At 47.3% G+C, this 12,858-nt stretch overlaps 1 protein-coding gene across 4 annotated transcripts in view; it reads left to right on the top strand.

The window, feature by feature from the left end:
* Nucleotides 1–12,626, top strand: part of MYO1C (myosin IC) — a 51,526-nt gene extending 38,900 nt beyond the window's left edge. For all 4 annotated transcript variants that reach the window (XM_059487117.1, XM_059487119.1, XM_059487120.1 and 1 more), the window contains exons 6-32: nt 119–298; nt 492–590; nt 811–924; nt 1,377–1,448; nt 1,659–1,778; nt 2,005–2,087; nt 2,700–2,805; nt 3,112–3,192; nt 3,526–3,617; nt 4,154–4,248; nt 4,380–4,426; nt 4,662–4,742; nt 4,902–5,007; nt 5,460–5,577; nt 5,786–5,899; nt 6,061–6,137; nt 6,246–6,314; nt 6,536–6,620; nt 6,817–6,976; nt 7,774–7,857; nt 8,804–8,897; nt 9,007–9,062; nt 9,443–9,578; nt 10,067–10,137; nt 10,359–10,456; nt 10,619–10,718; nt 11,224–12,626. In XM_059487117.1, the coding sequence (XP_059343100.1) occupies nt 119–298; nt 492–590; nt 811–924; nt 1,377–1,448; nt 1,659–1,778; nt 2,005–2,087; nt 2,700–2,805; nt 3,112–3,192; nt 3,526–3,617; nt 4,154–4,248; nt 4,380–4,426; nt 4,662–4,742; nt 4,902–5,007; nt 5,460–5,577; nt 5,786–5,899; nt 6,061–6,137; nt 6,246–6,314; nt 6,536–6,620; nt 6,817–6,976; nt 7,774–7,857; nt 8,804–8,897; nt 9,007–9,062; nt 9,443–9,578; nt 10,067–10,137; nt 10,359–10,456; nt 10,619–10,718; nt 11,224–11,250 (2,565 nt within the window). In that variant the 3' untranslated portion in view covers nt 11,251–12,626. The remainder of the gene's footprint in view (nt 1–118; nt 299–491; nt 591–810; nt 925–1,376; nt 1,449–1,658; nt 1,779–2,004; nt 2,088–2,699; nt 2,806–3,111; nt 3,193–3,525; nt 3,618–4,153; nt 4,249–4,379; nt 4,427–4,661; nt 4,743–4,901; nt 5,008–5,459; nt 5,578–5,785; nt 5,900–6,060; nt 6,138–6,245; nt 6,315–6,535; nt 6,621–6,816; nt 6,977–7,773; nt 7,858–8,803; nt 8,898–9,006; nt 9,063–9,442; nt 9,579–10,066; nt 10,138–10,358; nt 10,457–10,618; nt 10,719–11,223) is intronic.
* The last annotated feature ends 232 nt before the right edge of the window (nt 12,627–12,858 follow it).

Here is a 12,858-nt window from a genome sequence, read left to right as displayed (position 1 = left end):
CATTTTCTGTGTTTTTGTGGGCTTTTGCTTCAGATGTTGTCTTTGAACAGACAACGAAGAAGCAGAAACATTTTCCTCTGTGTTGATGAACTCTTTCCACGTGTGTGGTTTGGTTTAGGGGGCTCCTGTTGGGGGCCACATCTTGAACTACCTCCTGGAGAAATCCCGAGTTGTGCACCAGAACCACGGCGAGAGGAACTTCCACATCTTCTACCAGCTGCTGGAGGGAGGGGAGGAGGACCTGCTCAGGAGGCTGGGCCTTGAGAAGAACCCACAGCAGTATCACTATTTAGTAAAGGTGAACATTAATTATCATTCTTAAAATATTATATTACAGGGTTGGGATATCTCCAACTAACTTTGTAATTTCCTTCCCTCACTTCAGAAATAACTCTGAGGTGATTGCTCTAAAACGAAGCACAATGCATTGAGCATGGGTAATGTATCTTTGATGATTATTTACCTATTTATATCAAGCTGTGTCTTTTTAGGGTCACTGTGCAAGAGTGAGTTCCATAAATGACAAAAATGAGTGGAAGATCATGAGGAGAGCCCTGTCTGTTATCGGCTTCAATGACACTGAGGTGGAGGTGAGGTTCAGCAGCACAGATTTTCCTACTTTTAAGGATTTTTTTCTGGTTTGATTTCAGATTTCTGATTGAAATCAGTGAATCAATTCAGAGTGAATGTATTCCCCACAAAAATTCCCCACAAAAAGATACAAAATGCTCTCTAAAAAGTGAATTAACACCAAAACCTTGCTGTGTGTTCATTCCATCATCCTGATCTCTGCTGTTGCTCCCATGGCAGGATTTGCTGAGCATTGTGGCCAGTGTCCTGCACCTGGGGAATGTCCAGTTTGCTGCTGATGAGCAGGGAAATGCTCAGGTCACTACAGAGAACCAGATTAAATACCTGGCCAGGGTGAGTATCACCAGTGAGGGAGATACTACAGGAAAGGTCAATTGTAGAGGATTCCTTACTTTGAGGTTAATATCATCAAATAGACTGTGATTTAGAAGTTCTCATAAATTTAATTTCACCTAAGTAGAATGCAAATATTATCATCAAACCCATTTAATGGACAACTTCTCTATTTACCATCTGACCACCCCTGCCTTGAGGTTTCCACCTTAGGGCAGTGAGGTAGGAAGAGAATCTGGAAAAGTTCTAAAGGAAGAACCACCTTAGTGCCTTTGCTTGGTCACTTCCTTCCATTTGTTAGCTCAAATCCCTGCCAGAAAGGAGGGAAGGGAGGGATTGATGCTGCAGAGTTGTTCAGTGTGAGTGGGAAATAAAGGGTTGTTTCATTGGGCTGGGATTTTAGGAGAATGGAATGTACAACTCCATAAATTAATTGAATATCCTGCATGCAGCTGCTGGCAGTGGATGGCTCGGTTCTTCGGGATGCCCTGATCCACAAGAAGATCATAGCAAAAGGGGAGGAGGTAAGAACAGGGGATTTGGGAGGCAAAGGGGGTTCAGTGAATCAGCTCCATCATCGCCTCTCAGGAGGCTGGCACTGCAGGGATCCCACTGGTGATGCTCCAGCCACCAGCAGGATGATTTTGAGTGGCTGTTCAGTGATGATGAGGCAGGAAAAGGAAGGGGATCCCTTGGTTGGGGGCTGCTGAGTGCTTTGCTCTGCTCTGTTGCAGCTGGTGAGTCCCCTGAACCTGGAGCAGGCAGCCTATGCCAGGGATGCCCTCGCCAAGGCCGTCTACGGCCGCACCTTCTCCTGGCTGGTCAGCAAGGTCAACAAATCCCTGGCTTACAAGGCAAGTGAACCCTCTGCTTGTTGAGATCCAGCCAAAAGGGACAGCAATTTCCAGATCTTTCAGCCTCAAAGCAAGTCCCATGCTTTTAGTAATTTCTAAATTAATTTTTTATTAATCTAATCCCAGTAAACGCTGGGATTTGATGATGAAGATCCAGGGGTGGATCATAGCTGTCAGCAAATACCTGCATTTGTTTTACCTACATTTGTTTTCTGCTCTGTTGCAGGAAGAGAAATTTCCAGGCTGGAGAAGTACAACAGTTCTAGGATTGCTGGACATCTATGGGTTTGAGGTTTTCCAGCACAACAGGTTTGTTTTGATAAATTCTGAGTTACATTGTTCAGTTTATGCTGTTTTCACAAGGCTTTATTCCATTTCTTAGTAAAAGAGGTGGCATTTAAATGTCAGAACATCAGGTGGAAAACTGCTAATCACAGGGCTTCTAACACTTAAGACATCCAGCTAATAATTAGCATTTACAGCTATTAATGGTGCTGGTATTTTAAATAAACTGTTGTTTTAGGGTGTATTCATGCCTTACCTGGAGCTGTGCCTTTGTCCAGCTCTCCAGGGTGGCTGTTGTGGCATCTTCCCATGGTGGTGACAAACCAGGGATGGGACTGGCACAGTCTGGAACCTCCCTGGCAGGTAGCACTGAACCAAGACTCTCAGATTTGCAGTGTTATTGGGCCTTTATTCAAGGTTTTTGTGTTCCTCCATGTTCCATCCTTCATGTCCATTTTTCCCTCCTTCTGGAACTCTTTGAGTTTCCCTAAATAATCAATTTACTAAATGCATGCAGTCAGTAAATAAATACTTCACACAAATCTATTTCTCTCAATTCACTGTATCCCTGCTGCTCCCACTCTTTGTACCCCCTTCAGTACAAACTGTGATTCTTTTTCTGCTTTTTCTTTGCAGCTTTGAGCAGTTTTGTATTAATTATTGCAATGAAAAGCTGCAGCAGCTCTTCATAGAGCTGACCCTGAAGTCAGAGCAGGAGGAGTACGAGTCCGAGGGCATCGCGGTAAGAGCCCAAATCCCCTCCCTCTCCTTGCAGAGATGCTGCCACCAGCTCCAAACCAAGGAATTAAAGAACTTTCCTTTTTCCCTTCTTTTGGAAACCCTGGTAACTGTGTGAGACAGCTGGAAGTGAGTAATGCCATCCCAAGCTTTTAATAAGGGCAATGTTAGGAAAACAAATGTGATGAGTGAAAAAAGGCTTTGACAGAAAGATTGTTTAAATCAGATGTTCTCTGAAATGTTCTGAAATTTACATTTCTTTTCCAGTCTAGAGTTGTTTTCACCTAAGTGTGATTTCTTGTCTTTGCAGTGGGAACCAGTTCAGTATTTCAATAACAAAATAATTTGTGATTTGGTGGAAGAGAAATTCAAAGGCATCATTTCTATTTTGGTGAGTTGAAAACATCTTTTTGAATGAAAAATTTTGAGCAGTGTAGTGGAAAACAAGGGGGAAAATCAGTTTATGTTGGAAGTGTTTGAGTAGGTGGGAAGAGCAATAATACACTGAATAGTGACACCATTAGAAGTCATTGCATCTCCTCCATGTGCTCTGGGGAAAGCAGCTCCCAATACAGGCAGTCTGGAAGGAGGGAAATATTTTCCTTTTCAGCTCAAGAATTCTTCATTTACTGAGCTAAAAATTGTTTATCTGTGGAAAGGCCAGACTGGAGGAGAGTTTCAGTGAGGCAGAGCCCAGAAATGCCTGGAATTTGTGTGTTTGTAGGATGAGGAGTGTCTGAGACCTGGGGATGCCACAGACACGACATTCTTGGAGAAACTGGAGGAGACTGTGAAGAACCACCCTCATTTTCTCACGTGAGTGCTCCCTCAGCTGAGGGATCCCTGTGTGTGAATAGCATCCTCACTGTGCTGGGTCCCACATAAAAGATGATAATTCTCTTTTACAGAGAATTTGATTGATATTTAAGATAATATAAAATAGGTTGTCAACACAAAATGCCTGACTGAGCTTCAGAATGCAATAGGAGCAACAAAACTCTTGTTACTGACTCACCTCTCACCTTGCAGATTGTTTACTTCAGTTTTGGAGCTCCAAATGTCTGTTTATTCTAAATGTTCTGCTTTTGTTCTGAATCCTCAGTTTAGGATGTGCACACAGAACCAATCTGCCAGGAACACTGAAATTCCCCTTTTAATTAAACATAAATTCATTTAATGTCACTTCTATGATGTGTTGGTTGATAACTTCATTTACCTGAAAATCCCCAAGCCCAATTTGCATTCCTTGCTCACTGCTGCACAGTCCTGCTCTAGGACTGAATGTCCTGGTGCTTTTTGAAGTGAATCCTGCAGGATTTTGTTTTTCCTGAAGGTTTTTGCTCCCTCCCCAGGCACAAACTTGCTGACCAGAAGACGCGCAAGTCGCTGGGGCGGGAGGAATTCCGGCTCTCACACTATGCTGGGGATGTCACCTATAGTGTTGCAGGTAACAATAAAAACAAAAATCTGGGCCTTAAATACATCCCCACATCATTTATCAACCAGATTAATTTCAAATCTCAAATCCCTGCCTTGAAGTCCCAGTGGAACAGCCTGAGTGCTTTGTTTTTCTTGCAGGTTTTCTCGATAAAAACAACGACCTTCTCTTCAGGAACCTGAAGGAGGTGAGTGTGCAGAGAGGAGGTTCCAGGACAGAATGAGGAGTTGGGTTTCAAATGAGGTGGCACCTGAGGGAAAGGATTCCTCCAGACTCCACCTGGAGGCTCTGTGTCCACAGGGCTGTGCTCTGAAAAAGCAGATTGAGATTCCACTGTTCATTTTGTTATTTTAAATAGTTTTGTCCTCAGGTTTCTCTGGTAGTTCTCTGTACTTCATCTCTGAAAACATCTCTCTCTGCAGACCATGTGCAACTCAGAGAACCCCATCATAAACCAGTGCTTTGATAGGACAGAGCTGACAGACAAAAAGAGACCTGAAACGGTGAGAACTCGAGGGCTGGAGGGGGCTGTGGCTGTTCTCTCTTTTTGAAACATGAACTCTGACATGATCTGAATGCAAACCCCTTGACCTTGTATTCTGCTGGTTTGTAGCCAGCTCCAAGTCATCCCTTCATGTGCAGTCTTCTTTTTTTTCTCCTAGGCAGCAACTCAGTTCAAAAACAGCCTCTCCAAACTCATGGAAATCCTGATGTCCAAAGAGCCCTCCTACATTCGCTGCATGAAACCCAATGATGCCAAACAGGCTGGTATGGCCCTGGGACAGAGGCAGAGCTGCAGCCCAGCCAGGGAGGCACAGAAAGGAGCCAAAGGAAGATTCTGGGGCTGGGCCTGAGCTTCTGTAGGGAGAGGGTGGCAGTGCCAGCAGCCAGGAATCGCAGTGGGAGCACTGCTCTTGGATAGGGGAAGGTGGTGGTTATAGTAAAGAATTATTGACCTATGTAAATTCTTTATAATGACCCTATTCTCCCTCAGTTTTGGTTCCTCTATGCATAAAACATCCCAAAGGAAAACTTCATTTTGGAGCTAAATATAAATAATTAAAAAGGGATGGGAGGGGGGAAGGCAGGAGACACAAAACTGTGTGGGACTTGTTCTGTGAGGATTATTTGGAGACTAAAGATCATCCTGTGAGATACAACCAGAGCTGACCATTCCCCTGGGCACTGATGGTGTTTGTCCCTTTCCATGCCCTGCCCAGAGAGGTTTGATGAAGTCCTGATCCGGCACCAGGTGAAGTACCTGGGGCTGATGGAGAACCTCCGCGTGCGCAGGGCCGGCTTCGCCTACCGCAGGAAATACGAGGTGTTCCTGCAGAGGTGAGGCTGCTTGGCAATTCTGTCCTCTCCTCTCCCTCTCCATGAGCTTCATCCCACTGGTGTTGAGGCTGGGAGCTGTTTTGAACAGCACAGGGGCAGCTTTACCACGTACAGGTGTGGGAAACTCGGGGTCCCTCCCTTCCCTTGCCCCCTCTTCCTCCTTGGCTTGCACTTCTCTCCCTAAGATTTCCTCTCTTGCCAATTCCAGGTACAAATCCCTGTGTCCAGAGACGTGGCCCACATGGGATGGGCGGCCCCATGATGGGGTGGCTGTGCTGGTCAAGCACCTTGGCTACAAACCAGAAGAATACAAAATGGGACGGTCAGTTCTGTGTTCTGTTTGAGGTTATGAATCATTGCATGTCCCTGCTGTCCCTTTGAAATGAAGCTTCTCTAGATAATGGGGGAGGGAAAGATTACAGAGCCCAAAGGGGATGCCAAAAGCAAATTGCTCCAAATGTAATTCTGCATTTCTATTTCCAGAACAAAGATTTTTATCCGCTTTCCCAAGACCTTGTTTGCCACAGAAGATGCTCTGGAAGTGAGGAAACAGAGTCTGGGTGAGGCACTCACACTTGCAGTAGATTTCTATTTTAAAAAGCTGCATTTTTTTCTGCCCAAATGTGCTTGGTCATAGTTGCAAATTGCTGCTTTTCTTGCAATTCCAGCCACAAAAATGCAGGCGACGTGGAGAGGATTCTACCGCCGGAAGAAATTCCTGACCATGAAACGCTCAGGTATGAGACAGAGGAGGGAGAAAGGTTCCTCCAGCAGCTCCCACAGCAATTCCCATCCTTTTCCTGACATTTATCCCATGTATCACATTATTAAAAACTCATATTCTTGCCCCCATGCCCTACTGAAAGCTGGTTATTTCCAGAGTGGGTTTTCCTGAGCATTTTTGGTGCCAGTTTTGTGAAGGAGCTCCCTTAATGCAAAATCTTTGTGTTATTTTTAGCCATCACCATCCAGTCCTGGTGGAGGGGAACCCTGGGACGCCGAAAAGCTGCCAAGAGGAAATGGGCAGTGGAGACAATCAGGAGGTGTGTGAAGAGCAGCCCAAGCCCTCAAACATCACACTCCTTAACAATAAGATCCTAAAAATAAACTTTCTTGTCACTACAGAGTTTTTTTAAAATAAATTACAACTATTAAATAAAGCCCAGGAAACAGAACCTTGAAATACCACTAATTTGGATGAGTTTTTAAATTTCCTAACAATATTTTCCACTCCCACAGGTTCATTAAAGGCTTCATCTACCGGAACCACCCGCGGTGCCCAGAGAACGAGTATTTCCTGGATTACATCCGATTCTCCTTCCTCATGAACCTCAAGAGGAACTTACCAAAAAATGTCCTGGACAAATCGTGGCCAACTCCTCCCCCATCACTCTGTGAGGTGGGAATGAGCTCTGGGATGTGGGAGGGGAATCCAGGCCTAGAGGATTGCAGCACCATTTCCTCCTGGGCTTCTCATCCATTTCTGAACTTTAATTTTTCTCTAAACAAATTCAGTTCCCTCTGTTGCTGTTATTATTCTGCATCTGCCTGAATTGGTTTATCTGCTCAAAACAAATATTGCAGAAAATCCCAGTTACTTTATCCAAATAATTGTTTGGATTGAAGGTACAGCTGGAAGGAAGGGCGGGCACAGCAGTGCAGAGAGGAGGGACCCTGGTGTTTATTCCCCATTCTAAAGCAGCTGGAGAAGTCCCAGGTCAAACTCTCATAGAGAAAGGCAAAAAATCAATTGCTTATTATTTAATTCTTGGTCAGGAAAGAGCTTTTTAATCCAGCAGTGAATTTTCTGCAGTTGCTGCTGCTCTGTTGGGTTTGTGCCTGGCTCTGGCCTGTTGGGTTTTTGTCCCTGTTGGGTTTGCCCCTCTCAGATTTCACCCTCTTGAGTTTGTCAGTGTTCTGGGCTGTTGAGTTTGTCCCTGTGGGTTTGTGAGTGGTTCTGAGCTGTTGGATGTGTCTCTGTTGGATTGTCCCTGGCTTTGGGCTGTTGGGTGTTTGTCCCTGTGGCTTTGTCAGAGGTTCTGGGCTGTTGGTTTCTCTCCCTGTGGGTTTGTCCCTGGTCTGGGCTCTTGGTCCCTGTGGGTTTGTCAGTGGCTCTGGGCTGTTGGGTTCTGTTGGTCTCTGTCCCTGTGGGTTTATCCCCAGCTCTGACCATCCCCTGTCCCCCACTCCCCGCAGGCGTCGCAGCTCCTGCGCAGGCTCTGCATGCAGAACATGGTCTGGACCTACTGCAAGAGGATCAGCCCCGAGTGGAAGCAGCAGGTACAGGAACCTCTGCAGGGCTTCCCTCACTCTGCCAAGGGCAGAACCCCAGGGAATGGAGGAGGGGAGCAGTGGGAGGGGAGGGCTGGGAATTTCTGCTTTCTGGGTGCCACAGGAGCAGTGTCACTGATCTGGGTTTAGGTCAGACACACAACACTAAAAGCCTGGAATGTGCACAGAAGAGACCCCATTCTGTACATATTTCAATAGATACCATTTAAACAGGCTCTGGAGCCAAGCCCCCAGATAATTTCTCTATTGAAAAGCCCTGCTACTCTGCCCATGGAAGCTAAAAATATAAGAAGCTGCATTATTCTGCCTGTACCATGTAAAGTAGAGAGTAAGAATCCTGCAGACACAAACCCAGTCATTTTCTAAACAGAGAAGTTGTAGGAACCATTTCAGCTGCTCTGTTGTAGCTAAAAAGAATAAAAATTATACTGAGATTTGATTCATCTCATGGAAAGGTAGGGGGAGGGAAAAAAAAGCTCAGTAAAGAGACAATAGGAGATGTTGGCTCTAACTGCCATGAAGGTTTTTCACTGCTCCCTCTCTCACCTCCTGTAGTGGATGGACACCTGGAATGAGGCTGAGCCTGTGATTAGGGACATGGGATTAACTCAGCTCAGCAGCTGCTTTCCCCCAGCAGACCAGACTCACTGATAAGGAGCCTCTTTTATCCCCATTTTCCCTGTAAATCATCCCAGGTGCCTTGTCCTGTGTCACAGGGGGGATTTCCCACTTGCCCAGCCCCTGGTTTGTTCTTGGAGCAAAGGAGCCCAGGGCTCAGTCACTGACAGGGGCTGGAGTGGAAGTTTAGGGTGACTCCTCATCCAATTATGACTGCTAATAAAACCACAAAGGGAACATCTCTTCTAACACAGACGTATCTTTTTAATGAGGAGAAATTTTCTACTAAATAAGAACACTTCTTTTGTCCTTGCAGTTGGAACAAAAAGTAATTGCCAGTGAGATATTCAAGGGTAAAAAAGACAATTATCCTCAGAGTGTTCCCAGGCTCTTCATCAACACTCGACTGGGTGAGTGGGGGTTGCCAAGTTTAACAGGAGGAGGGAATTGGGGGATTAATGAACTCTTTCCTTGCTGGAAATTCCTTTCTGACCTCCCACCTCTTTGGTTTTAATACAGGTAGAGAAGAAATAAATGCTAAAGTCCTTCAAGCATTAGAAAATGAAGCACTTAAGGTGAGAGATGTCAAGCTTTTGTCAAGCTCCCAGTTATTCAGCAGAAGGGCAAATTAGTTTTCTGGAGAAAATACAGCAAGAATTTTACATTATATTAAGCTTGTAATACTTTTGAGGGCAGGCTGGGAAGAATTGATGGATGAGAAAGTGGAGATTTGGGCAGTTTAATAATGGCAGTTAAGAATTGAATGGGTTAGAGCTGGAGGGGAAGGGGGAAAAGCCCCTTGGGTGTCCCAGGCACCACCAGGGTGTGCCCAGAGCTGCTCTGGGGCAGGAGGGAAGTTCTGGCACAGAGAATTTCTGCATTCCTGGTTTGCCAAGGCCTGGTTGGGGGCTGGCAGTGCCCAGGGGGGCCCTGGCTCTGCTCACTCGTGTTTCAGTATGCAGTGCCCGTGGTCAAGTACGACAGGAAGGGCTACAAGGCGAGGGCACGGCAGCTGCTGCTCACCCACAGCTCGGCCATCGTGGTGGAGGAGTCCAAGATCAAGCAGCGCATCGACTACTCCAGGCTGACAGGTGGGGATGGCACAGGCTGGGCTGGGCACCCCCTGACCCTCAGCTCCACTCTGATATCCACCTCTACACACTCCAGTTTGTCTTTGTCCTGGACAAGAAAGGGCTGAGCTGATCCTGGCAAGCACTTTAGTATCTTGGAATTGTGTTTTTCTCAAATGAAGCTCCATAAATGTCACGAAAATTACTCAATTGGCCTCCTTTCAGCCCTGCCCCTGAGTGATTTCCCAGTTGCAGGGCTGGTCATGGGGGAGCTGCACCATTCCTGCACAGCAGCTCCCTGAGCCACTGCTGCAGCTTTTGGCCCTTGGAATATCTGACTGGGGGGGAAATTGCCAACGCTGCTCAGTGTGGGCCCTGCCTGGCCCCTCAGCCCCCTGCAGCCTCCCAGTGTGCTGGGTGGAACAGTTGCTGCATTCCTGGAGAGGCTGGGAGCCCTCCCCAGCTCCTGGCAGTGCAGTGACAGCAGTGACACTCCCATCTCTCCCCAGGCATCTCGGTCAGCAGCCTGAGTGACAACTTGTTTGTGCTGCACGTGCACTGTGAGGACAACAAGCAGAAGGTACTGGGGGCTCATCCCTCCCTTCTCCAGGGAGCACATCCAGCTGGGAGAAGGGGCTGACAAAGGGACAGGGGTGTGACTTTGTGCCAGCTCTTTCACTGCTGTAGCTCAGCAGTGTTTGCCCCCTCTGGTGCTGTCCCTGTACCCTGTCCCTTCCAGCAGGGTGGTTTTGGTGCAGTGACACCAAAGCCATGATCCTAAAGCATGGGTTCCCCTCCCAGGGTGATGTTGTCCTGCAGAGTGACCACGTGATTGAGACACTGACAAAAACAGCAATTCTGGCCAACAAAATCAACAATGTCAACATCAACCAGGGCAGGTGAGTGACACCAGGGCCCTGCTTCTTCCTGTACCCACCCAAATGTACCCAATCCACCTCAGCCAAGGCTCCAGAGCACATCTGCTGCAGCTCTGTTAACACCCAGCTCCTGGAAAGTCCCACACACTCACCAGGGCTGTTCTCACCCTCTGCTCCTCACAGCATAAAGTTCACAGTGGGACAAGGCAAAGAAGGGATCATCGACTTCATCTCGGGCTCAGAGCTGCTCATAGCCAAAGCCAAGAACGGGCATCTAACAGTGGTGAGTGTGGGCTGGGGATCACTTACCCTGGATCCCAAGAAGCACTGAGGCCTGGGACACAGCCAGGGGATGTTCCTGCCCTGCTATCCCAGCCTTTCCCCTAGTTGGAGCTGGGCACAGGGCTCCTGCTGCCAAACTCACACTCAGCACAGGTCTGTCCTCACTTTTTATTTCCACCTCCCAAAGTTCATTTACTTCATAGCAAATCAAATTTTAGATACATTTAAGAACTCAAAATCCTCTCCCTTTCTCAGCTTGTGGTGATCCTGGCAGTCAGATCAGCCCCACAGCTGATTTATGCACTGTCAGACCCCAGCTTATTCAGAAATAAATCCAGCACAAACCCACACTGCAGTGACAGCCGTTCCAGCAGAGCTGAGAGCTCCCATTCAGACCAGAGGCTGCCCCTCACAGCAGCCTCACCATGTTCAGGAATTAAAATCAGCATGTTTAGTGTCTTTTGCAGCATTCTGAAGACACTTCCAAACCTGTCCTTCTCCTGCAGGTGGCTCCTCGGCTGAATTCCCGATGATGAACAATTCCCTGCCCCAGGACCTTCCCTCCCCTCCACGGAATTGGCTGAACGTTGCTCCCAGCAATCCCCCCCTCCTCGCTTTGCTCTTTCTGTTACTACCAAAGACCTGCACTTTCAGAACAACCACAAAATTCATCCTTGCTCTCTCCTCTTACTCTCAAAGTCCCAGACAAAGGCCTTCTCCTCTCCTCCTTCCCTGCCTGAAGGTGGGTCCAGCACAGCATCCCTGCAACCACAGCTCGGGACCTTCAGCTGGGCTTGGAGGAAGAGTTTAAGCCCTGATGGAAATGACCAAAATTTGTGCTTGTCATCACCAAAAAAAGCACAATCAGAAAACAAGTAACTCTGCTGCTTTCTCAGCCAAATCACTGAAATGCCAAACTTTGTATTCAGAATGTTTTATGAAGAATTTTGCTCGGAGATGTTTTAATGCTTTGTGTTACAAATATAGTGAAGCCATATTGTGTAAATGAGTAAAACCTGTAAATACTTTATAGCCAAGGACGAGATGCACTACGAGAGATGGAGTTGATGTGGAAATTTTATGTTTTAGATTTGGAATTTTTGTTGGTTTTAGTTTATGGTTACAAGGTATAACCTTAAAAACCCATGATGTAACTTCACTGATCAGGAGCCAGAGACTTTATCTTTTTTTGAAGTCAGCTGTCCCATTTCTTGCTCTCTATTTTTATACCATAGGAATTTTTCATATCCACACAAACACAATGTAATACAAACTGCAGAGGTTACACTGCTCTGGGCTGGCCATGGGATGAACATGAGCTTCCCCCACTTCCTTTCTTTCCCTGTCTGGGAATCCCCACTGCCCCTTTCCCACACAGCTCAGCAGGCTCAGAGCACCTTCAGGAAAAATGGCTTTTCCTCTTGCTCCAGAACTGGAACTCTGATTCCCGCAGTATTTATAGCAGTGCCTCAATGCTGCCTTACCAGGGATGGGGCACTGCTGCTGTCCCACAGCTCCAGGGACACAGGGGTGGGTGCTGGCTGCAGCACAGGCTCCTCCTCAGCACCTTCCCTTAATGCAAACAGCTGAGGGTGCAGGGCTGCACGGGGAATTGCTGCTGCACCCGTGGCACAGCCCCACGGCCCAGCCCTACCTGCCTTAGACACCCTTCCCTCCAGCTGCTGCAGCCACAGCCAGCCCTGAGTGCCTCCCACCCACTGCTGCCTCTCACAGCCTCAGCTCCCTCTCCTGCTCTGGTTCCTGATGCCATTGTCCAGCCCTGCTCCTGGCTGGAATGTGGACACACTGCAGGCCATCCCAGCTGCACTCAGTGTGTGCAGGGCACGCTGCAGATGCTGGTGTATAACCTCTGCCAGACTACGCTGAATAAATTTTTACAAAAAACCAACCCCTCTTGTCTTTGGTGCTGTTTCCTTACATGGTTTGGGGGAGGCTGACCCCAGCTCTGTGTTCTTTCCAAGGAGCAGGTTATCCCAGCAGAGCAGATAACCTGAGTCCCTTCTCTCCCTCTATGGAACTCAACAGCAGGTGGGAGGAATTCACCAACCATTTCCCAGGGATTTATACAGGGCAAGACTGGATAAAAGGGCTGCTCCCAGCAGCACAACTCACGCTCACAC

The sequence above is a fragment of the Ammospiza nelsoni genome, chromosome 21 (assembly GCF_027579445.1).
Source record: "Ammospiza nelsoni isolate bAmmNel1 chromosome 21, bAmmNel1.pri, whole genome shotgun sequence".
NCBI classification, from domain to species: domain Eukaryota; kingdom Metazoa; phylum Chordata; class Aves; order Passeriformes; family Passerellidae; genus Ammospiza; species Ammospiza nelsoni.
Note: the sequence above shows the minus strand (reverse complement) of the source record. Positions and strands in the feature narration are given on the sequence as shown.